This window comes from Mus caroli, chromosome 7 (assembly GCF_900094665.2).
Source record: "Mus caroli chromosome 7, CAROLI_EIJ_v1.1, whole genome shotgun sequence".
Classification (NCBI taxonomy): Eukaryota; Metazoa; Chordata; class Mammalia; order Rodentia; family Muridae; genus Mus; species Mus caroli.
The window spans coordinates 78415945-78441036 of record NC_034576.1 but is presented as its reverse complement, the minus strand read 5'-3'; the positions used below and the strand labels follow the sequence as shown (position 1 = coordinate 78441036).

The 25092-nt window shown below is 39.9% G+C and overlaps 1 protein-coding gene across 8 annotated transcripts in view; it reads right to left on the bottom strand.

Annotated features, from left to right (window-relative positions):
• Akap13 (A-kinase anchoring protein 13) overlaps positions 1-25092 on the bottom strand; it is a 279862-nt gene that overhangs the window by 41515 nt on the left and 213255 nt on the right. For all 8 annotated transcript variants that reach the window (XM_029479044.1, XM_029479045.1, XM_029479047.1 and 5 more), the window contains 3 exons: positions 17251-17293; positions 15576-15708; positions 8468-8642 (listed from right to left, as the gene is read on the bottom strand). In XM_029479044.1, the coding sequence (XP_029334904.1) occupies positions 8468-8642; positions 15576-15708; positions 17251-17293 (351 nt within the window). The remainder of the gene's footprint in view (positions 1-8467; positions 8643-15575; positions 15709-17250; positions 17294-25092) is intronic.

The window sequence follows — 25092 nt, the reverse complement described above, 5'->3', positions numbered from 1 at the left end:
GGCGTTCTTAGTAGCCAGTGTTAATAACCACAGTGCTGATGTTCAGAATGAGAGGAAAGCCACAGAAAAGAGCTAAGCCACTTTGGCTAACTGCTCCTCACAGCAGTTTTTGTAAGAACCCTGGTAAACAGAGAGAAACAAAGTGTTCTTGTTGATCGAGAATGGACTTTATTGCTCAAACTACTTACTTTCTTTTCTTCTAAATAAAAGGATCTTTTCTTTAGGCAATTGTTTGTGTTTCCTATGTCACAGAAGCAAAGGACTGGTTCTAAATTCAGAAACCATCCAGTTACTGAGCTGCTGCTTCTGAAGAAATCCAAAGGAAAACCCAACCATCATGCAGGTCTAACTAATGTTTCCTACTTAGGGTCCAGTCGGTCTGGTGTTTACTGTCTTAGTCAACAGAAATAACTCACCACAAAAGCACCCAGAAGATGCCAACACAACAGAATACAAACCAACAATAGTCTCAATGTCGTTTTACATCTGTTAAATGCAAACAAAATAAAGCCGCTGGCAAGATTCAAAACTTTGAATGTAACAAGTTCTTTAATCTGAAGGACTCCACTGAGCTTTCCACAAAATAAACTATTTGTGGTAGCCAGAGAGAACAGTTGATTATTCACAGATAGCTTTACATGGTATAGAATGAAGAACTGCAAAGACATTTATTTCTCCACTAACCCTAAACCAGGAGTACAGTTTGGACCAAGGGAAAAAAAGTCCTCCTAACATTTCTGCTAAATTCATTTACTTTGAAACATTCCCGAGCAGAGGTTTAGGCTTTCTGTTAAACATAGAAGCAGACTGCTGAGAGCACACAGAAGCTGTATTGCCCACTAGTTTTTGTGGCCATTATCATTAACACTTCTGTGTTATTCCACAGCAAACTGCACATAAAGTGGTCTTGTTGATCAAGAAAGGATCTTTTCTTCAGGCAATTGCTTTGTGTTCTGACAGACTGGTCCAGGGTAATCTTGTGGTCTCAGTGATGGTGACTTCACTGAAAAGTCTATCCTTCTAAACTATTAGTATTTGCAAGTAGATGGATATGCGAATGTACAGATGTCAGGAGTAAGTCACTGCAAACCATCAAAATATATCTCTGTCATGTCCTATACTTGATCCTTCTAAATCACAAGTCAGAGCCTGAGAGAACAGCTGTCTGGGTTATTAAGATCTGTCCAGTGGTCAGACAAAATGGGTTTTTATTAAACAAAAAGAAAAGCCACTGTCTTCTAAAAGCACAGTGGTTTCCCAGGAGGTAGGTGACTAACTGCAGGGATGCTACATTTCCTGAGAATCCTGGGAAGATCCTGAACATGAGCTGGGGGGAGGAGTGGGGTGGTGGTGGAAGGGTGAAGGGAAAAGACAAAGGATTCTGAGTCCCTGGATTACTCATATCTCCCGCTTCCTGCAAAGATAATAGATGGGGTTTCATAATACAAATATGCATAGCAGGCCCTGTCTGTCAGGAAGTCAGGAGGATCAGGCAGTTACCTTCATTCTTGTGGAAAGACAACTACATACTGTTCCATTGCTTTTAAGCCTCTACTCCTACCACCCCCCCCCACCCCCCAAGAAGCAAGTCGTACATGGGTATACATAAATTTTGCTGCTACCATCAAATGATTAAACTCTTCCACTACTAGTTCTAGAGCACAGTAGTGGCTGTAGCTAAACCACTGAACTCCTTCCTAGGTTGCTGATGTGGGGTGACTGCAAACTGAAAATGTATTTCTGGACCTTGGCTGCTTACTGGGGTAACAATCCCTGATGCTTTCTGTTATGATCCTCTAGATGCTGTCTGTGATGTAAGATGGAGCAACGATGTGGGTAGATTTAAAGCAGGGACAAGAAGTCTGCTGGAGCTGGCAAAGATACTGAGTCTGTCTAGAGCATCTGTAAGACTAAGTGCATATTATCCTAGTACCCGCCACTCCAGTCTCAATGATTGGTGTTAACTGAGCATCTAAATTTACTAATAAAACATGGAAAATTATGAAATGAAAATAAAATCCCCAGAAATGAAAGAAAATGTTTGGTGGGTCATTTTGTGTGTGTGTGTGTGTGTGGCAGTTTTATGTAATTCTTTAAAAAATAGTACTTTCTTTTTTGTTGTTTTTTTTTTTTTTCCAAAACAGGGTTTCTCTGTATGGAAAGAATAGTACTTTCTAATATGAACAACCTTGACCAAAATGTGTCACAGAATTTTGAGTTATAGTATATATTTTATATAATAATATGCTATCTATAGACATTACTATACATTTATACATATGATATATATGATATATATGATGTATATATATATTATATATTTTGAGAATATATAGAAATTTAAAATATCTGTGAACATGACCTTTGTTGAATTACTTTCCGTGTGTGTGTGAGAGTGTGTGTGTAAGAGAGGGTGAGGAGAGATGGAGGGAAGGGAAGTGAAGGGAATGAAGGGAAAGAGGGAGGGAAGAGGGAGAGAACAGGAGTGAGCTGCCTTGTTTGAGACATGGGTTCTTTGTTGTTTGCGATTGCCCACAAGCTTCTGGGGATTCTCCTGCTTCCACTCACTTCCCATAATCCCTTGGGTGATAGATAGGTCATGAGACTGCACCTGGATTAATAAGGGCTCTCAAGATTCAACTCAAGTCTTCACCAAAAAGACTCAGAAGAGCCAAATCCTCTGCCCTTGTTCTATTTCCAAACATTTAAAAATCACAGTTAAACCTATTTATGCTGGGTACATTATGGCATGTGTGTGAAGGGCAGAGGACGATCTTTTTCTGTCATGTGAATCTCTAAGGATCCAACCCAGAGGTCAACAGGTATCATGATCTGGTGAGCGAGCCCTTGTTGCGTTTCTGTTACAAAGTCTTGCTATGTAGCCCGGGTTGGCCTTAAAACTCATGGTCCTCCACCTGCCTCGGCCCTCTATGTGTTGGGGTTACAGGTACACACCACCACACTCCATCCACCACACTCCACTGTCCTTACTTTTAGGATTTAATACTAAGGCTGGCAATATACTCCAGTGGTGAAATGCTTTTCTAGGAAATGGGAGGCTTCAGGTTCAATTCCCAGTACTAGTCCACTAAAGACATGCAAGCATATAACCAGTGAGTTAAATATGAAAAGCTTCTGGGAACCATAAAATTTCCTAGAAAACAGAGAAGCTACTTTAAATATGCTGATGATATTTGGAATATCTGAAAATTCTCCACAATGATTCTGCAGGTGAAGTTTTATGTCTGCTCTATTGTTTAACCTTGTTCTTCCACTACAGAGACTATTCATGTAGCCAGTTAGTCATCTGTATCTGCTAGTTGCTCCTAACAGTGGTTTGCTTCCATCTGTGGCAGCTATGGTTGTGTTGTTTGTTTTTAAGTTGTATTGCTTGACTTAACAGGACGCCCACCTTCCTACTCCTGTCTGGGGAGTCTCTGGCATGCTGTCTGTCCACAGAGTAGTTCTGTATTTTGCTTCAGTTGGGGATCCTCGAGGTTTCACTATTCCTAAATTGGGTTTCACAAAACATCCTGTAGGACTGCTTAGCTCACAAGTTACAGTCCATTGGACAGTAGAAACCTGAACCCCAGATTTATTTACAGTACGGTTCCAATCAGTCAGGGGAGATTGACAGGCTGCTGCTTCAGAAGGTCATAAAATGCTTAATATGCATATTTTCTATATCCATAGCCTTTAAAACTCTTGGCTCTACTCAGGTGTCTCAATTTCCAGCGTTTACTATATATGCTTTGCTTGCTTGCCTCCTTCCTTCCTTCCTTTCTTCCTTCCTTCTTTTCTAAGATTTACTTATTTTATGCATGTGAGTACACTGTCCTGTCGCTGTCTTCAGACACATCAGAAGAGGACATCAGATCCCATTACAGATGGTTGTGAGCCACCATGAGGTTGCTGGGAACTGAACTCAGGACCTTTGGAAGAGCATTCAGTGCTCTTAAGCACTGAGCCATCTCCTGAGCCTGCTTTTCTTTTTTAATGTTTATTAATTTTTTCTTTTTTTCTGAGGTTGGGTCTCACACGATGTAGTTCTGGTTGTCCTGGAACTTGCTGTGTAGACCAGGCTGGCCCTGAACTTACAGAGACTCACCTGCCTCTGCCTCTGTCTCTTTACTGTCAACTTGACTGGACTGGAAAAAGACACACTGCTTGTCTGTATATGGACATTCCACAATGTTACTAAGCAGGAGAGGCCTCCTATAAAGGTGAACAGCACCATCCCACAGGATGGAGACTCAGATAAAACAAAAAGGGGAAAAGCTAGCCAGGGTAGGCATTATTTTCCAGTTTCCTTGGCACCATGATGTCACCTGCTCTGCTTTGACACGCCCTTCCTACAAAGATGAAGTGTAGCTGTAAGTCAGAATAAACAATTTTTGCCTTTCAAGTTGTTTCCCTCATGTATTTGTCAGGAGATGAAAGTCTAAGTAATAAAAAGGTACTTGGTATGAAGAAGTAGGGTCAGATCTGTGGCTAACCTGACCATGTAGGAACATTTAAGAATTAGTTTGTGAGCATTTCAAAAAGCCCCATAGCAGCCCTAGGTACTTGAGCCACAATTTAGCCAGCGATTCTGTTGTGAGTGCAAATGCCCAGAATGCTGATACGGAGGGGAAAGGAAGACTGTTGGGGAGGTGTCTGATAGAAGTAAGGACAACTGTAAACTGGACTAATGGCGTTCATTTTAAACTGTGGCAGAGAACTTGTATTTTAAATAAGCCCCGGGACTTATGAGACAAAATATGAAAGGGATAGACTAAAAATTTTAGTGGAGGAAATTTTGCAGCAGCCCAGCACTCAGGCTGTAGCTTACAGCTTAAGGGCTTTTTTTTTTTTTTTAATTTTTTAAAGTGAAAGTTGTAAGCAAAAAAGCATAGAAGAAAGTTCTCAAGTATGTGCAAAATTGGAGCCAAGGACAAAGGAGCTGCTCAAGACAACAGAGCCACCAAAAAGAAGCCAAGGACATCGAAGGAATAGGAAAGATATCCTGAGGACATTTCAGGACTGTGGAATTGGCTGGATCCCCCTAAGCTGTGGATGTTTTGTTTTGTTTTGTTTTTTAAATCAATCAATCAACTAACCAACCACGTATGAGTGTTTTGCCTGTATAATATATATCTGTGAAGCATGTGCACACAGTGCTTGCAGAGTCCAGAAGGCATCTTGAAACTGGCGTCACAGGCAGCTGTGAGCAGCCAGTGCTGCTGGGAACGGAACAGGGGTCCCATGGAATAGCAACCAGTGCAAATTAACCACTGAGCCATCTCGCCAGCTCTGGGTGCACTTGAAAACACTTTTGAGAAGAGAACTCCAGGGCTACCTGGTAGGAAGTGCTTGTAAGGCTGACCTTAGGGAAACATGTCCCAAGAAAGGACTGGACCAAAGCAATCAAGGTCATACTCAAGAGGCCAGCATTAAATCCTGTAACTATATGCCAAGCATCTGAGGCTCAAGGTGGCATTGGCACACTGTTAGGGAAGTGTTTCCTCCGGTGTACTCTGAGACCACTACACCCATGTTTCACGGGTGCCTGACTACTGCTTAAGCTTCAGGTGGTCCTTGATTTTATTCACATAGCACTGGCTTTGTAGACAGGCAGAGTTATGGAATCATGGACCTTCTCCCTGATTTCAAAGGAAGGGATAGAGATCCAGCAACATATAGCAGAGTTGCTCTCCTAGAAGGAAGCCTCTCAAAGGGCAATGCATTAAAATGTGGAGGTGAAGCAAAGGATGCAATGAAAACCCTAGAAATATGGGATGTCTACCAAGGTGCAGTTAACTAGTGAAGCCTTCCTTAAAGAGAGGGTCGTAGAAACTGTAAACAGCAATGTTATAAGGGCAGGTTGCTCAAGCCCTCTGGGGTCCCCGTTATACCAGTCTGTGCTTCAGATGGTGGACATGGAGCTATATGATTTAACATCTGCCATGCTGGTATCAATCTTGGTTTGTCCAATCCTTCATTCTATTCTGCTGTACCTCTTTATCTGAATGGGAATGTATTCTTTGTACCATTGTGTATTTCCAATATTCAATTTCTTTTTTAATTTTATAGAAGCTTTTTAAATTTTATAGATGGTTAAGAGAGGAGTTGGGAATGCGTGAATATATTCAAGATATACCGTGTGAACTTTTCAAAGAATTGGGGCCTTTTAATTTTTTCTGACATTAATGATTCCCAAGAAAGTAAAGGCACTTTCATAAGGAAAAAAAGGGAATATGCAAAGCAATACTTTAGAACACAAAAGTAAATTGCTATGGCTGTTTTTCTACCGGTGATGGGAATTGAACTGAGGATATACGATGTTAGACAAGAGGCCTACTAGTAAAATATATTCCCAGGCACTGCAACTATCCTTTACATTGATTTCGGTTATGGTTTGTTTGAATGTGAACTGTCCCCCAAAGAAATATGTTTTGGGCACTCGGTCTTCACGTGGTTGCACTGTTATAGGAGCTTACAGATCCTTTGGGACACGGTGTCTAGGTGGCAAGCATAGCTGGCAGATGTAGGTACCTAGGGAGGGTCTTGAAATTATTCCTGCCTCTCTGCTTCCTGATCTCCCAAGACTGAAAGAAGTCTCCTCTACAGACTCCTGTCACCACCAGCTGTCATGCCTTCTGTACTAGATGGACTGAAACTATAGACAAAATAAATATCCTCCCCGATGCTTCTGTCAGGTATTCTGTATGAGAGAAGTAAGTAGCCTGAGCTCTTAAGACGAGAAACAGGATTGATATACAGGGTAATGCACTGCTGCCTCTCTCAGTCGTTATGCTAGGTGGCTTCATTTTACAGACAGCTTGAGGGAGAAGAGGTGCTTCTCACCCAAGAAGGGGCCAGCAGTACTGCTCCGCCTCTGCTCGCCTTCATCATGGTGTGAGGAACACCTTGTTTGGTGTTAGATGAAACGAAAAGAGACAGCTACACAGAGTCTTTGGAGAAGCCATGGATCACAGACAATACCAATCATCTAATAACTGATCAGAAAGTAAAATGGCAAACCTGAGGCTCGAGCCTTACAATGTGCTCTTTATTAAGTACAGTGCAACTTCAATGTAGTTTTTAACATTAAATGCCCCAGTTTAATATGCTAAAATGTTTTATTGATAGATAATATGGTTAAAATAAAAAGGTTCTATTGAATTCTACTGTAGGCAATTAAATTAATTAATGATATTCATTCCAGTACTGAAAGGTGGACTCTGTTCTGTGGACAAAAAGCAGAAGTGGTGACATTTAACACTAAAGAGTCCTTATTAGAACCCGGGTCCCAGAAGGAAATCACAGTGGGGATACTGGACACATTGGACAGAGTTAGTCTCCTGCTTTGTAAGTGTATCTGAAACTATTGTGTGATGTTCTCAATATTCTGTTAAGTCAGCCATGGAGAATACTGATAATGTGTGTGATTTTTGCCTAAAGGAATGCATACTGATTTAGGTGCTTTTCCCTTTAAAGAGTAAAACAAATAGGGCTGTAGATTACTTTAGGGAATATATCCCTCAAATCGGTTTTTACAAGAATGTATGTTACCAAACCTTTTAAAAAATGTATTCTCAGGCCGGGCATGGTGGCTCATGCCTTTAATCCCAGCACTTGGGAGGCAGAGGCAGGTGGATTTCTGAGTTCGAGGCCAGCCTGGTCTACAAAGTGAGTTCCAGGACAGCCAGGGCTACACAGAGAAACCCTGTCTCGAAAAACAAAAAAACCAAAAAAAAAAACAAAAAAAAGAAAGAAAAAAAAAAAAGGAAAAAGAATCGAAAAGATCAATATGACATGCCATGCAAGTCAGTATCCATAAATGGAAATTTCCTAGAATGAAGCCTTTTTTGTTGATATATCTATGGCTGCTTTTGTGTTGCAATTGTAAATGAAGTGGCTGTGACACAGACACTGGTTATCTAAGTCCTACACCAGAAGCACGGAGCATCTGTGCACATGCAGACGCCCTCAGCTGGTAGCCATCATGATTTAATGCTGGCAAAGTGCTGGATCATATTCCAAAAGGTCAGATTTAAAAGTAAGCCGACAAGGGCTGGGAAACAGCTTAGAAGGAAGATTGCTTCTCTATACCAGGCCCTGAGTTTGAATCTCTTAAATTGCATGTGTGCATGCATGCTATATGTGTATGTGTGTGAAGCATAAAAATAAGTGTGTAGGATCTGACAAAGGATCTGTGAAGCTTTAAGGCTCAAGACTTTGTATTGCTTTGATTTGCCAGATTTCTTTCAATTTCTAAGCGCAGAATCTGAAACTAGAGATGCTTGAAAAAAAAATACAGATTGTATGTTACATAATTAAAATTCGAAGAAAAAACACACATGCGTTACTTCTCCACACAAATGAGGAACAGATCAGGGGTGGGATGCACAGGAAACTAGAAACCGACCAGCTTTTGTGAGGCAAGAGAGCCTCATCTGACTGGAGAGAGAAGCATGTCTCTTACCTGCACACGTGTAGGCGTCCTTGTTGGTAAAAGGCTTCATGCACTGGCTGCAGCTGATGGGACCCACAATAGGAATGGGGCTGAATGTGTGCCCGTTAAGAGACTTTTTATCTTTTTCCTTCTCTTTAGAGTCTTTCTCTTTCTCCTTAATTTTATCCTTCTCCTTTTCCTTTTCCTGCCAAAGAAAAGAATCAACAGTTAACTGAGCACTGGAAGGAAGGCCTGCCCCTTACCTGGACACACAGATGGCAAGTGGTCAAGGGAGGGTGGTGGCTATTGTGGACAGAAATGAGGAACAATGCCTGGGCAACATTTTATCAATTTTCAAACATTTGAGATCCCATTTGAAACACATTTGAAACACAAGTTCTGAGCCATCCGGGCTGTTTATATTAAGAAACAAGGGGCAGAGCCTACAGAGGAAGAGCTTAGTAAGGTGTAGCATAGTCCACACAGGGCACACTGAATTTAGAGTCAGTTTAGAAGGGGAGCCATGGGATGGATGGGAGCAAGGGATGGTAGCAATTCTGGATCAGCTTGAAGGAGAAAAACAATGTCATGCAGTTTAAAACGTTCTGTGAGGTTCTTCTTTAAGTTTTACAAAATACATTTATGTCCCTGAGGAACAATGAGATTTCCTTCCTTTCTCTAATCAGAATTATTAAATAACCCCACATATACTGTTTTTTACTAATTAGAACTCAGTAGGTTACCAGATATTAATTTTGGTTCAGGGTTCAAATGGTGACAGACAGGCCAGTGAGAGGAGGGTAGAGGACTGCACAGGGGTTAGGAATAAAGGCAGTTCTAAGTTCTACTTATGGTGGGGCTGAGAGGAAGTTATTTCTCTGAGCCCTAGTCATTTCATTTGCAAATGGGACAGGTGTCCACTTATAGTTTTGCTCTAAGTAACATTTAATACGTATAATAAATACCTCACTGAGAATGAGTGTCACCAGTGTATTAACTCTCCTAACACAACACAAAACCACAATCTTCGGTAGTGAAGGAAGGACATTTTGACTTGTGGCAGGAGACAATACGCCAGGAGCACTATCAAGGGTGCTGGTGCAAAGCATGGAAGAAGAGAAGTACAGAAAGACATGAGGCCCTGCCAGGAAACTTGCCCAGACCACCTTCTTTGTCCCCTCAAGCTGATTACTACAGCATCCATTTCCTCTCAGAAGACTGGACACTCAGGGTAGGGAATCCCCAAGATTAAGGGAATAATTCCCTTACAAACTAACTAGACCATGAAGTGCTACAATTCATAGAGGTGAATTTTACCTACAGTTATATACTAGGACTATAATTGAAAAAAAACAAAACAAAACCCCAGGAAGTGAGCTTCTCAGAGTGAGTGACCATGACAGTTTCTAACCCTGTGACTCATTAGTGCTACCTGTAGAGGTTATGGAGATAGACTCAGTTGGCAAGAGGGCATCTTGCTCCCCGCTCTACTACAGAGAGGACAAAGCATGACACTTAATGAATAGCTACTATGTGTCAGGCTCTGGGAATGAGTAACTCACATGTATTTTCTTAGGACAGGGCACTGTTCTAATTATCTCCATTTTATATTTGAAGAGACTGAGGCTTAGAGATGACTAATACTTTTTTTTTTTTTTTGGCGCCTGGAGCAGGCACTATTGAAGCTGCAGTTGATGCAGTCTGGGATCACCACACTTACTGTAAAGGGCTGGCAATACCCCTGAGTTGCAAAGAGTCACAAAGCAATCATCAGTAACAAATAGGAACTCAAACTGTCTGATTTTCTAAAGTTCAGAATCCACCCAATATTATGAAATGGGCTGTTTGTAAAATCTATGATTCATGTGAAACTCTCCCTTAACAGAATACATGGAGCCCCCCCCCCCCAAGCCAAACCGATGCATCTTAAAACTAAAAAACAAAACAAAAAACCAAAAAACCACCAAACAGAAAGGACGGGGGGAAAACCACTTTACAAAACAGGAAACTCTTCTGAACAGAAATTAGTAACTGCTAAAATGCACACAACCCGAATCACCACACCTTGAGCGCATCCCTTTTACCTAATTTTTTTGCTGCAAATTTCTCTGAGTAAATTGTTAAGTTAAAACCATCTTTTTTTTTTTTGGCTTGACCGTTAAAAGCATACACCAATGGTTAAAAAAAAAAAAAAAAGCAAACAGCACAACTTTCTAGGTCAGCTAGGTTAGCCTCTGATGAACTGTAATGTTCCTCAGATCTGAATAATCCATTTTCTTATCCTTTACAGTAATCCAGATGAGTTCCTCCAAGAACAAAAACAAAACAACAAACTACACATGGCCTCCCCGTGTTGTAACTCAGTGCTTTAAAGAAGTCAGGCTCTTACCTGCCCATGTTTTAGTCCCGTGAATCTCACGGTTATGAGAGGAACTTCGGGAAGCCGGCCCCATTTTACTGACATGATTTGACCCCCATGCCAGGAAATGTCCTCTCACAGAAGATGCTCATGCCGGCAGGCAGACAGGCAGACTGCTCAGAGCGACCATTAGCAAACCGGTAAGAGGAAGCCAGAGAGTGGTTGAGAAAGTGCATAAGGGGAGGGTTGAGGCTGCCTGCTTCCTTGAGACAGTCTTAACTATTTGAATGCTGCTGGTAAAGCTAACCACTCTACCCTGAAGAACACAGGAAATGAAAGAAAACTGAAGTAACTCTCAAATACATGTGTGGACAGCATTTGCATTGTAGTATGGGAAATATGGCAAGGATCAAGACCACGCTAATACTGTAAGTTAAAAAGTACATCTCCTAAAATAAAATATTCCTAACTGCATAAAAAAAGCAATGTTGTCTTTTTTTTTTTTTGGTTTTTCGAGACAGGGTTTCTCTGTATAGCCCTGGCTGTCCTGGAACTCACTTTGTAGACCAGGCCGGCCTCGAACTCAGAAATCCGCCTGCCTCTGTCTCCTGAATGCTAGGATTAAAAAGGCGTGCACCACCACGCCTGGCTAGCAATGTTATAAGAAGATATTTTAGAAAAGTTGACAATGGTAAAATGGTAACTGGTCATTATTCTTAAATTTAATATGTCTATATTTAACCATTGCTAACTTGCTTTAACTGTACTGTGGAATAAGAAGCCAACGACATTTAAAAGTGATGAGACTGGGCATGATAATACTAGGGTGCTATGCAAGAAACGTGGTTTTCACTTTCTTAATCCTATCCTTTTAGAAGGTAGGGTACTCCATGAGCACGAAAACCAAATGTGATTTGGCATCTTGGGAAATTCTTTCATATACAAGGCACAGAAACTTGGAATTGGGTCTGAATGGCTCACTATAAAGTTAACTAAGGTATCAGCTGGCGAGAAAGTCCTTTTTAGTCAGAGAACTTTTGAGTCAGACTAGGAACTGGTTTAAAATGTGTCTTGTGTCTTCAAGCTGTCCTTGTAAAAATGAGAGCTTAATAGAAAAGGACAATCAGTGGCGTGAAGACCACTCTCTTCATGAAGGCAAGCAGTATGTATGTATCCAAGGACCTTAATACATGTATAATACACACAACTTACTCAGCAGGAAACAGAACTACTGCTCAAAGACAATACGACAAAAGAGAAACTGCCCATCTTCCTCTTACACTTCCTGCTTAGGGCTCCTAAGCTTCTGAAAAGCATTCCGTCTATACATCTGCAACGTCTGCATGTTACAGATGACTCAAAGGTTATGTATGGAGGACTGATAACTAAATTCCTTATATAATAAACACTATACACAGAAAAACTTGGCACTATTGGGCAACACATATTGTCTATGAGTGTGAAACATTTGCTGCCTAATAGCTAACTTTGGCTACTCAGAGAGTCCAAAGAAGTGTTGGCAGTCACAGCTTAACATGTGGGATAACAAACTCAAGTTTATAATTGTCTTCTCATAGACACACACATACTATGTTTACTCAGAGAGACTTTCCTAACTATATTCAGATACAACTCATATGTATTGGTTAGCAGCTGAATAACTATATGGTCTCATTAACACATATTTTAAAAATTAATAATCTTAGCACTTGAGTGGTTACATTACTGGCCCAATATGTGCAAGGCCCTACAATCTCCAGCACGGAAGAAAAAGAAAACAACTAACTCCCAAGCAGGAGAAGTGAAAGTTAATTATTTTTATAGAAAAAATAGTGTTAATATCTATGGTATCACTTTTTTTTTTTATTAAAAAACAACATAGGAAACATCATTCAATAGTTAGGAAAAAGAGTTGACTGATACTCACTTATCTGTATAATTGGGTGGACACACAGCTATTTCTCTCTCATTACCTCTGATTATACTGACAAAGTCACAGTGTTCTGTAGCAGCTGTATAACAGTCTTATTTAATACTAAGCTAACCTCCACTAACTGGAAAGACGGCATGTTAACATGCCTGGCCACTGGGGTACTTGAAAACACACAGTAAAGGGAACCGTACTGCAATCTGCAGAGCTATGAATTTGCAATTTTTGGAGTTTCCATTGCTGGAGACAGTTTAGCCCCCAAAGATCAAATCTTGAAGCCAAGTCAGAAAGAGGAACCATGTCAATTGCAAAAGAGTGTTGTCATTTTGTCGACAGAGAGGAATGGAGGCAAGAAGTCAACTGGTTCTTTAACGGTGATGACAGACCTAACTCGAACACAGGTAGCCTATTTCCCTGTCCTATCTCATCACCTGCCTCTTACCTAACGGTAGTCATTTGAAGTTAAAAAAATATTAAAGACAAATGAAAAAGAAACTACTTAGTAATGGATTTTGCTGAAAAATAAGCACACGATGACAGGCAACCTGTGTGGGAAGCCAGACCTCACGTAGCTCTGCCTGACCATTATCTAGACTTGCTACTTGAAACACGTTATTGAGCTGCAGTCTATAGAGTACGGAAGTTGGGTGAGATTCTGTTTTAAAGATGAAGTTCCAGTTTCTAAGTCTGATCCCACATTATCTTTTTTTTCTGTCTGTATTACCTACCCCCTCAGCAATCTCACTGTTGAATCTACCATTCATTGGGAGAGGTGGTCAGAGATAGTCTCTACTCACTTGTTGGTCTTATAATTATGTGTGTGTATGTTTGGATAAGAGTCCAGTTTAAAAGCAAAGCAAAAAAAATAACAGAAATATTTCGAATTCATCCAAACCTAACCATGACATTTTCAAGGTTAACTGAGAATTACAGGCCACTAAGCAAAGAAGCCATTCAATAATACATGGTTCGGTTTTCCCAAGGGAATTTTCTTTTGTTGATAGCAACTATAGACAAAGGAAGGAAGCTAAAGAAAACATGCAGGTTTTGCTACTGCCAATATGTGGAATACAGTATATATCCCCTCCTCCTGACTTCTTATATATATATTTTTTAGTTATCAAACTAGAATGGATCCAATAAAACACACAATTAGGCTAGAGATGATTTAGTAGACTGTATTTCCATCCTATACTTGGTAGGGAAAATGGTGAAAAAGCGGATTTGGTGTAAGAGTTTTGTGGTAAAAGATACTTTATTTATAAAACCTGGAGTCACAGCTAGGATAGTAAATGCACTCACTCTCAAAGGTCCTTGTGCTTGCTCCCTACACTTGGCGGGGGCCTCCTGGAGAGAACTTATGGGGTGTGTGGCCTTGAAGGGGGTAATGAAGCCCCAGCCCCTCTCTCTGCTTCCCCTCTAGTAGGTGTCCTGCCATGGGGCACTTTACTACCACAGCCCCAAAGCAACAATACTAGGTGAACATATGCTGAAACCTCTGAAATCCAATCTTTCTTAAAGAGACGACTAGAGCAGGTAATTTGTTACCAAATGGAAAGCCAATACAGTTAGCAAAACTTATTGGCTGTATTTCTATTAGCTTTCACAACTGAGTGCCTGAAAGGCTTAGTCAGGGGAAAGAGGGTACTTTTTTTTTAAATTGAAAAAAATTAATATATTTTGATCTTCCCCCCCCCCCACCTCTTTCCTAATTCTTCCCAGGATCTCCCTACTTCTCTACATCTTCTATTAGAAAAACAAATAACAAAAAACAAAACAAAATACTACCAACACAAAGCAACCCTTTAAAAACACAAAAATGAAAGTCAAGACAATTTTTGTTTTTGCAAAAGAATAGTTAAGACCAAAAAAGGCAAAATGAACAAACCAAAATGAAATAAAAATACCACTGAGCTCATTTGCTCATTTTGTGTTGGCCAACTACTTGTGGGCATGGGTATTGCTTTTGTGTGCTTATTTCTTTGCGTATGCAGACAGAGGGTTACAGGTGAGTAAGCGACTGCGGGGCAAGGGAGGAGACAGTGTTACCCTCACTTGTTTGAAATGAAAATAGTTCTCATTTAGGATCAGGAATCAGTATAAAAAAGTTAATTTCTTTCTCTTTAGGACAACCACAAAAGTATCAAACATATGTAAATCAAAGTATTGAGAATATATGTGGGTTATTATCGATTTATTTCTTAATTTTATATTTTATAGAATCTTGTAATGAACAAACAACTACAACTGGATCTGTGAAATTGAACTGAAATGTGTTTGTGAGCCATCATCTAGGCATTGGGAACTGAACCCAGGTCCTATAAGAACTGCCAGTGCTGAGCCATCTCTTCAGCCCCAGGTATACGTGTCTTAATTTAACTTCTTAAGCACTAAAAAGGATACAAAACAAATCCTCCTAAGTAGAAATCAATCTAAGAAAGTCTTAAAAGCTCTTGTAATTTTTCTGAAGCATCATTTTCTTCCCTCTATTCCAATAAATCTTTCTTTTGATCTTAGCACAGAGTCCTTCTTTTGGATTTTAAACCCCATTTAATAGTTTCTGCCTTGTGGCTCAGTGTGTGGGGTGAGGTGAGAGATGGGTTTTTCCTTAGGCATGTCCTAAGCAGGCCGACAGCAGCAGGGTTCTTGAAAGGATGCACTAAGGTGAAGCACGGGCAGCTTCTGGCATGTGGTTCACAGTGGTAACTGGCCACGGCTTACGTTGCTACCGCTTTGCTTCTGACATTAGACTGCTTCAAAGCAGCTCTCAAGTTCAGCCCACTCGTTCCCTGTTGTCTATAGGCAGGTGGTGACAAGAGCTTATTACAGAATTCCCAGAAGATACTTACTTTGCTCTTCTTGCTGCTGGACATTTTATTCCTGATGTAGCTGAAGGTGCGACTAACCTTAGTCCCACTCTTTTCTTCAAAATTCTTTTTTGAGGGGCTTGGAGGCAGGAAATTACAGTTTTCTTCTGTTATACTGAATAAAAAAAAAGATTATGTTTTTCAGGACTAGAAATGTTAAATGGGACTGAGTAAGAAACAGGCAGCGGCTACTGAATGGTCTCATATACTATGAAAACAAATCTAAAGTTAAATATAAAAAAGCACTGGGTATACTGACTTCTTTGCTTGAAAGGAAATCCATACACACAAATGGACGGCGGAATATGTGCTGAGGAAGCAGGCAAAACAAGATCTTAGGACACGGACAAGCCTATCAACAGCAGAGGACACACATCTTTTCTAGTCTTCAGGCCTACTGACAAACTGTGACCCCGCCCAGAAAGCTATGTATAACTTTGGGGTGAAGAGTAAGCACACTTCAGGCAGAATGTGGACAGATGTGTTTTAGAGATCCAAGTTTACTGATCTACTTGTCAAGAAGTCTGAATGAAATTTAAGTCCATCTAATCTGGGTATGTTTTAATTTTAGGAGATTCATAATAGTGGGTTTTCTTAAAGCATAGTGGGATCTAAATAAATAATGTAAGGACAAAGAACCCATCTAAGCGATTTGCCTGGTATTAGCACCGCCCCACAGGGCTGCAGTTTCAGCCTCTGAGAGCACATTCATAAGCAGAACCATAAAAGGACCCTATTACAGCCTTATTTATATATGTGGTGGTTACAAAACAGACATGTCCATTTTAAAGAGAAATGGCATAAAAACCACTGTTCCTGAGAAAGAAAGATAAAGATCTGAAAGCGCCATAAAGAGAAACACTCATTGGAAAGACTGCAGATTACAATCAAAACTAAAGCCGTTGTGAAACAGCGGGCAACCTCATCAAAATGATCAGAAATCCAGCGATACTAAATCACAATGTTTAATTTCATAAACACAAACAAAGAGCCATAAATGACAGTCAATGGGGATTCTGTGCATGCTGTCAAGTGAAAGACGCATTCAAGGTGGAATGAAGCTCGGTGAGAGAACACTTACCTAGCATGCACAAATCCCTGGGTTGCTCCCCAGTATTAGGAACGGAGGAGAGGGAGAGAGGAGGAAAAGGATAGCCTCAGTTCTAGTGTGCAGAGGTATATGCTACACACAGCTTTTCTTCTTGGAATGGGGACGGAACCCAGGGCACAGCCACAGAGTTATACCACCAACCCTCAGCTTTAAAAAGATCGCAAAAGCGTGCCTATACACACAACACATGTGTGTATGTATGTATGTATATGCGCTTAACTCTATAAAGCAAAGCATTAAATTTATTAAAAACTGAAAATCTCTACAAGCCAAGTATATTTAAATATATGTTAAATATATTTTACATGAATAAAGGCAAACGATAGACAATACAAAGAATAAGAGGATAGAGTGATTGAGGCTAATGTTCAGAGGTAAAGCCTACACTGTCAAACACTTTCTAATGATTTCAACTTTACCATTTCAGAAGTCAGAACGTGGGGAAGCTCAAAAAAACTTAAGAGTACTTAATGCAACGTGGTAAGATAGTTTGTATCGTCTTCATTTCACTCTGAGAAAGGGAGTAAGAAACTAAATGTCTCGTACCTCTCGGTCAGGTTGGCACTGGTACTGTGGAAGGGCCGTGAGTCTAGAAAACACAAGCCACAGAGGTAAAGTTAGCACACAAAGACCTTGTCCTGATGGTTAGTGTATCGCCTATAAGTTCACAGGTAAGGAGAGCAAAGTCCCTGAACAACAGTGCAGGTGCCGCTCCCTTAGAAAGGTTAGGAGAAGTTAAACTGGGAACTTTCAAATTAGAATGGAAATACGAACAAAATATATTTGGATAAAGTAAATTGAATCCAGGATCTGTGTAACTGAACACATTAGTTGTTATGCTTAAATACAGGTGAAGTACATTTAGTTTCTGTTTTTAATGAATGCTCAGCTCCCATGGGCCATCTTTCTGAGATGTTATCAAAAAATATAAAAGAAGAAAGCAAATGTTACACTTTTTACTCCTAATCCCATTTGTAAATATTTCCAGAGGCAGGCAGATTTCTGAGTTCGAGGCCAGCCTGGTTTACAGAGTGACTTCCAGGACAGCCAGGGCTATACAGAGAAACCCTGTCTCGAAAAACAAACAAAAAAACAACAAAAAAAATTTCCATCAGCATAATCTAATACTATCTGATAGCTTCCTGAGAATTCCTGGAAATAGATTAGTGAACCAGAAGGAGCAAAGTGCTGGCAACAGAGCCCCGGCTCTGTCTGTAGTGTGGGAAAGACTTCCCCAGATCAGCCCTCAACTGTGAAGTGAGCGGAACCAGACCGTTAGGTCTTTTTCAGGTTGACAGCAATAGAATGAATGGGGCAGATGCATTCTTCTCCTCCCTTAACAGAAATGCAGCCACGTGAGTAAAATTCCAAGGCTAAGTGAGGTAGCAGGGTCGTAAGCAGGAAAAGGGAACACTATAATTATTTCTCTATGAAACATTAATATGGGCAAATTAATAGATAAATGAAGAATTACTGTTAATATAATTCTTAATTTGAACTACCACTGAGAATTTATAAGCAACCAAAGCTTCAAGCACAAAGGTGAATGACTTTCAATTTTAATATGATCATTTATAGCTATCTGATTACTGTTATCATATGGAATACACACACACACACACACACACACACACACACACACACATACACACACTTTATTCTTTGAGGTCGGTTTTGAGAGCCTCTAGGATTATTATGAGTAAAACTGACAGATTTGAAGACGCTCCACAATGACATTACTGGCATTCTAAACTCTTTTAACATCAATTTGGTTTTACATTTTAAATGTAAGTAATACTTGTTACTAAGTAACTTTGATATTTAACTCATAGGAATAAAGTAAATGAAACATTAAAGGGATTCTTCAAATTTCCTGTACCTGACAACTTGGGGTTCTTCCATTACTTTCACCATGTTTGGGAACAGTAGCTCGGTAGGAAGTATCTGCCTCCCAATTCTGTAGAACCTACCTGTTAAACTACAGGCATTTTAATCTATGACACCTTAGTTAGCTTTAAAACAAGAGACTGTTGGTAAACACAATGGCTTTAGAGCTTTTCCAACCCCGAAGCCTCCACTGCTGTAAGCATTCAGCTCTCCTAGGACTGCCAGGAGTGCACTGCACATTTAAGCAGTTCACTAAGTTACCACTCTAGTAAACTACACAAGATAAATTACGTCAAATTCATACTGCAGAAAAATATGAACTTGGCCAAGAAAAAAAGCTACTGGTTGATTTCTGTGGAATGAAAACTAAATACATATGTGATTAAGTACCAAGAAATCTATGGCAGCAAATCTAAGAGTTCCCAATGTTTTTATTGCTGAAAAAGAATTTATTTCAGTCACTATGACTTCTTACATGTGGTTCTGGGAAAAAAAAACAGATTAATTTACCACTGCCACCAAAATTATTGCCTCTAAAATTCCTGAAGTGTAGAGACTTTAAGAGCATGAGATAACACGGGCCATCTCCATGACAAATTATAAACAGAAGAAAATAAACCTATCATTAACTCGTTAACCATTATTGCAGATAAATAACATTTAAACCATCCTTTTATTTTAAGACACAAAATAACATGCAGACCTAACCTACTATATACCTAGGGATTTTGAACTGCAACTACTGAGTAGACATAAAATGTATTCTATACAACAAGAAAGCGTCTCATGGAGAATAAATGGTTTTTACATTATTATAGTTTTCTAATTAATAAAGTTAGGAAGTACAACATATCAAATATTGCTTTGGGTGTTTACCATGTATCTTGAAGCTGCTTAACCAAGTTTCTTAATGTATCTGCCTACTTCCTCCTCATTAATCTCACTGGCATTTTTGGACTGAATGAACCATCTGAGAAATGCTAGACACTGGACTCAAAAGACTCTTCTGCTTTTATATTTTTAAGATTCTAAGTTGAGAAGTCTAGAGGGCCAGGAAAATGAATAAAAATAAGTAGCAGTGGGGTGGGGAAATTTGGGGAACCACTAGAAAGTTGTGGATGCCAGAGATTCAAGAGGCTCCTAGGATAATTAGTCAAAATACTTAATAGCAGGGAGACAGAACCTGAAGAGACCACCTCCAGTAGATAGACACGGCCCACCCATCTAAAAAATTTTAACCCAGAGTTGTCCCTGTCTAAAGGAAATCCAGTGACAAAAATGGAGCAGAGGCTGAAGGAAAGGTCATCCAGAGACCACCCTACCGTGAGACACCATCTGCGGACACCAAACCCCAATACTACCGCTGATGCCAAGATGTGCTTACAGATGTAAGATGTGCTTACAGCCTGGTAAGGCTGTCCTCTGAGACACTCTGCTAGTACCTGACTAAGACAGATGTAGATACTCACAGCCAACCCTTGGACTGAGCAGGGGATCCCAATGGAAGATTGCAAACCCATAGGAAGAACTAGAGTATCAATTAACCAGACCCCCTCAGAGCTCCCACTACACATGTAGCAGAGGACTGCCTCATCTAGCCTCAGTGGGAGAGGAGGTGCTTAGTCCTGTGGAGGCTTGATGCCCCAGAGAAGGGGGATGCTGGAGGGGTGAGGCGAAAGTGGGTGGGAGAGTTGGTGGAGGGTTCATGGAGTAGAGACCCGGAAGAGGGATAACAATTGAAATGTAAACAAATAAAATGATTAATAATAAAAAAGAATTCCAATGAGACTAGTAATGTTCTGGGGTTACAATTTATTCATAATAATAAGGAAATTTACTGAGGCTTTGGTTTTTTTTTTTTTTTTTTTTTGTACCACAGCCTGGTTGTTTTTTGATAGTACTACACCAATACTTTGGATTAAAGAGATTTGAGAATTTCTGAACACTCAAAGCTGAAGTTTATTTTTACAGCTTTCTGCCTACTACAAGGGATAAAAAGTAAATATCTCACTGTTTGTCAGGTGTCTTAATAGTGAAAAATATACTGAACATCAACGAGGCTACCATTAAAACTAAACAGTATTTCTATGCCAAGGGCATATTCATTAAAAGACAATGTGAAATGGTTGCCACAATAACTTTACTGGAAGTGCAATTATATAAACATAAGTATTAGACACTCACAATATTAGGTCTAACAACAATGCATTACTTCATGATAGAAATAGTTTTCCCATAAAAAAAAAATGTAACTCTCACAATATCCTGGAAGTCCTCTCAATTTGAAGTCAAGGTCTCCTACTGAAAGAAGACTCAGTTGCATTTCAAGTTTACTGAAACTGATTTCTCAAAACATTTCATACCGGCTGTTACTAAGTGATTTGATCCTGTAACTCATAGAGAGGCATGCAGCGTAAGAGAATTTTAGAAGAAAATTGAAAAAAAAAAACAAAACCGGCCAGGCGTGGTGGCGCACATCTTTAATCCCAGCACTCGGGAGGCAGAGGCAGGCAGATTTCTGAGTTCGAGGCCAGCCTGGTCTACAAAGTGAGTTCCAGGACAGCCAGAGCTATACAGAGAAAACCTGTCTCGGAAAAAAGAAAAAAGAAAGAAAGAAAAAACAAAAAACCAAGAAAACAAAACAAAACAAAAAAACAAAACAAAAAAAACCCCCCAAAAAACCAAAAAACAAAACAACAACAACAACAAACCTCCCATTTCCTAATCTCTGGGATCTAATACCATAGTTTTGTTTTTCAATTATATGAAATGATCAAAAGGGAAACTTTTAGGTATCACTGATAGATAGCCTACCTATGTGTCCCAGAAGACAGAGAAAAATGGTTAACAAAATAAAATGGAAGCTGTCAAACAGCAAGTCCTGTTAAACTAACAGTATTATTAAGGGCAGAAGTGGGCTGAGCATACACCCCATGCCTGAGGTGTGCTTCGGAAAGACTCTTGTTCTGGGATTGGGAGGCCACTGAGACAGTCAAAAAATCCATCTCATCAAAATAGATCTACAAGGGCATGCAAATCAAGTGCCTTATAGAAGATGACAGAATACATCACGGATAGAGAAGCTACAGCATGCAAGAAGATAAAGCCCTCAGATAATTTAATTCTTTTAGTCACAAGCCTATAGCCATTTTAAAGCTAAAACACTAAATTAGCTAGATACTAAATTAGCGTATTTACTACGAAACTCTTCCTCCTCATCACTGGAATAAGAAGAGCCAAAAGAAAAGAGTTTTAGATTTAAGGAGGAGTGGAGAAATGCTGACGGAAAAGGAGATCCACCTTGTTGGCTTCATGTGCCATTGCACGGAGAAGTAGGTTAACAAAAAGACATTAGAGCATGCAAAGGTTATGTCAGGACAAAGAAAAGGGTACCTTCAACCTATGTGGAAACAGGATAATGTCAATGACCTTTGGGATCTCAGGAAAGGTTATCAAAATTCACAGTTTATTTGCTTATTATTTGCTTATTTTGTTTTTCAAGGGAGGGTTTCTCTGTATAGCCTTGCTGTCCTAGAACTCACTCTGTAGACCAGGCTGATCTCAAGCTCACAGAGATCTACCTGCCTCTGTTTCTCATATACTGGGATTAAAAATGTGTGCCATCACTGCCCAGCTGACAATATATTTATTTACATATTTGTTTATGAGCATGAACAATTGCAAATCACCTAAAATCCATACTTGTTAAATTTGAAAACAAGAGGCAAACTCTTTTTAATGACCCCAGTTGATAGCGTGAGTTTCCCTCTTTAGGGTTTATAGAAAACATCCAATAGTGAGGTTGCTCAGGGCTCAGTGCTTACTGCTCTTCTCATCCCAAATTTCCTACCTCACTCTACCTCTTCCTAGCATATGCACACAATATACTGGGGCCTCCTTTCTCTATAATCTTCAAGGCAGAGCCATGCTTTCAGGGTCAGACTCATTCACCTCCTCGCTCACTCGTGGGTAGGTGGACACTCCTCAGACAGCGAAAACCCCTCCAACGCAGAAGGGAACGCATCTTTCCTACTGCCTTGCTCTTCCTTTATCCCTTCACCAGCCAAGTGGTATCTAACAGCTACTTAGTTACTCAAAGGTGCAAAGCTGAGCACCATCTTTGGATCCTTATAGCACTCCTCATTTGGGCTTCTTTGATCTTCAACTTCTCTCCTGAGGTTACTATTCTGAACCAGCTACAGTGCAAACCCCACAAAAGCCTTCAATTGACCTACAGGATTTTTCTTCCCAACATCATTTTCATCATGTTTGGTTTGAAATGTTTTAATTTACATGCTTCTACTGCCTTCGGAAAGGAACCCTACATCCTCAGTTTAGATTTCCATATACCAATTTCTAGTTTCTTTTGGTCTGAACTTTCTTCAATTCCCAAATTCTGATAATTCCAGAATGTTTATTTTAGTTGCTTCATTTACTATTTTCTATTAGATTCAACTTGTTCTCTTATCTGTAAATCATAAATATAGCCAAGGAAGAAACTATTAGCAAGTTCATCCTTCATCCACCATCGTCTAATCTGGTACCCAGCAAAAAGTTGGTACCCAAATATGGACTGGAAAATAGATACATCAATTTTCCTTTTATCATTTGGGAAACTTAAGGCCCTAAATCAAAGATTTGCCTTGTACCTAATATGAAAGCTACAACGACATCAGATTATGAAGTTGAGCTCCACCAATGAGGTGGTGAAATGATGCCCCGGCCCCCAGCCCCTTTGCTTGCCCGGGCTAGGTCACTGTTCTCTTTTGTAAAAATAACTGTCTTGCTGACACTTTCACTTTGCTTGTCTGTGTGGCACCAGGAATATTTTCCCAATAACTTGGAGTTCTTTTCCAACATGATAGACAATGTTCTTGTTTCCAAAACTACTTAAATTACAGTCAGGGAAAAAGAGACTTTGGCACTATTTGGGGTCACTGTGAACTACAGAACTCCATGTAGTTAACTACAGTACTCCATGTCCATACAACAGGAAGTACACTAATGACTTTAATTCACATTAAAAGCACACACAGCACGTTATCCTGACTAAACAGTTGAAGTGACTGAGGGTAAAGGGTTTCTATACCAATCATTCATTCATCATTATATGTGCTTACATAAAACATCAGCTAAACTACCTTATGAAAAACTGACTGTAAACTGAGTGTGATGGTGTATGCCTATAATCCCAGAACTCGGGAGGTGGGGGGACCTCATACATGCTCAACAGGAACTGAACAGCAGGTCCAACTGCCCTTAAAGCATGCATGTGTATATATGTATACACACAGGAAACCAGAAGAGAGCTAGGGTCTCCTTGAACCTGGAGTTCATGTTCCTTAGCCAGGCTGGAAGGCAGTGAGTAGTCCTCTTGCCTCTCTTCACCCCCCTTACAATGCTGGGGGTCACAGAAAAGCCTGAGAGCAAGCCTAGCTTGTTCTGTAGACCCTGGGGTCCAAATGCAGGTGCTCATGATTACACAGCTAGAGAATCATCCTTAATGCCATAACTCTATTGTGAAAATCTGTTAATATTAAACATCCAGTTAGCCAAGATGAAAGACAGAATTCACTAATGAAGGGCAGCTACATTAGTCTCCAGATCTTTTGAATTAAATTTTAAGAGGACGCTGAAAAAAGACCATAGACATCGGGAGCTTGTGCTTAGTTTCCAGAACACCTGGCCCTGCAGTGAAGAACATGTGCATCACTCCCTTTCAGATTTAATCTTTGCACCAGGATCGCACACTGTAACTACTCACTGAAAATCAATTTTAAAAAAGGTTCCTGGAGCTAGACAGATGGCTCAGTGGTTAAGAGCAATGGCTATTCTTCCACATAACCTGGGTTTGATTTCCAGTACCTACATGGTAACTCACAACTGTATCTGTGACTTTAGTTCCAGAGGTGCCAATGCCCTCTTCTGGACTCTGTGAGCATGGCATGCATGTGGTGCAGATGTAAACGCAGGTAAAACACTCACACACATTACACAAAAATCTTAATAATAAAAAAAGGCTCCTTAAGGGAATAAGTTGGTAACAAATATTTATACAATTAAAATGTGTGTAAGCATGTTTTATGCACACAAGCCTTGTGTTTATAAATCCCATGTGTCAATATACCCTCGACAGCCAATTGACCTGCATTTGCACGAAGTTTTAATAGTCATTTTCAGATTTAATCCTCCTCTACTTAAGTAAAAATGTTCTTCAGCTCTGTCTCTTGAGCATGACATTTCTGACTGCTAGAATTAATTTGTCTTCTGTGAAGTTTAGCAGAGGCAAGATCACTCGAAAAGTATTTCTCGATTTAAGGAGCCTACTGTGACATAAATACTCATTTTAACATTTGTTCTTAGACAGGATCCTGGACCCAGGAAAAGGTGAGAAAAACTGAACTGTGTCTATATTAGATTAATTTGGTCAGGATTAATCCCCTGATTCAGGTAATTATGATAATATAAGAAAGGTATCTTTGTTTTTTTTTTTTTTTAATT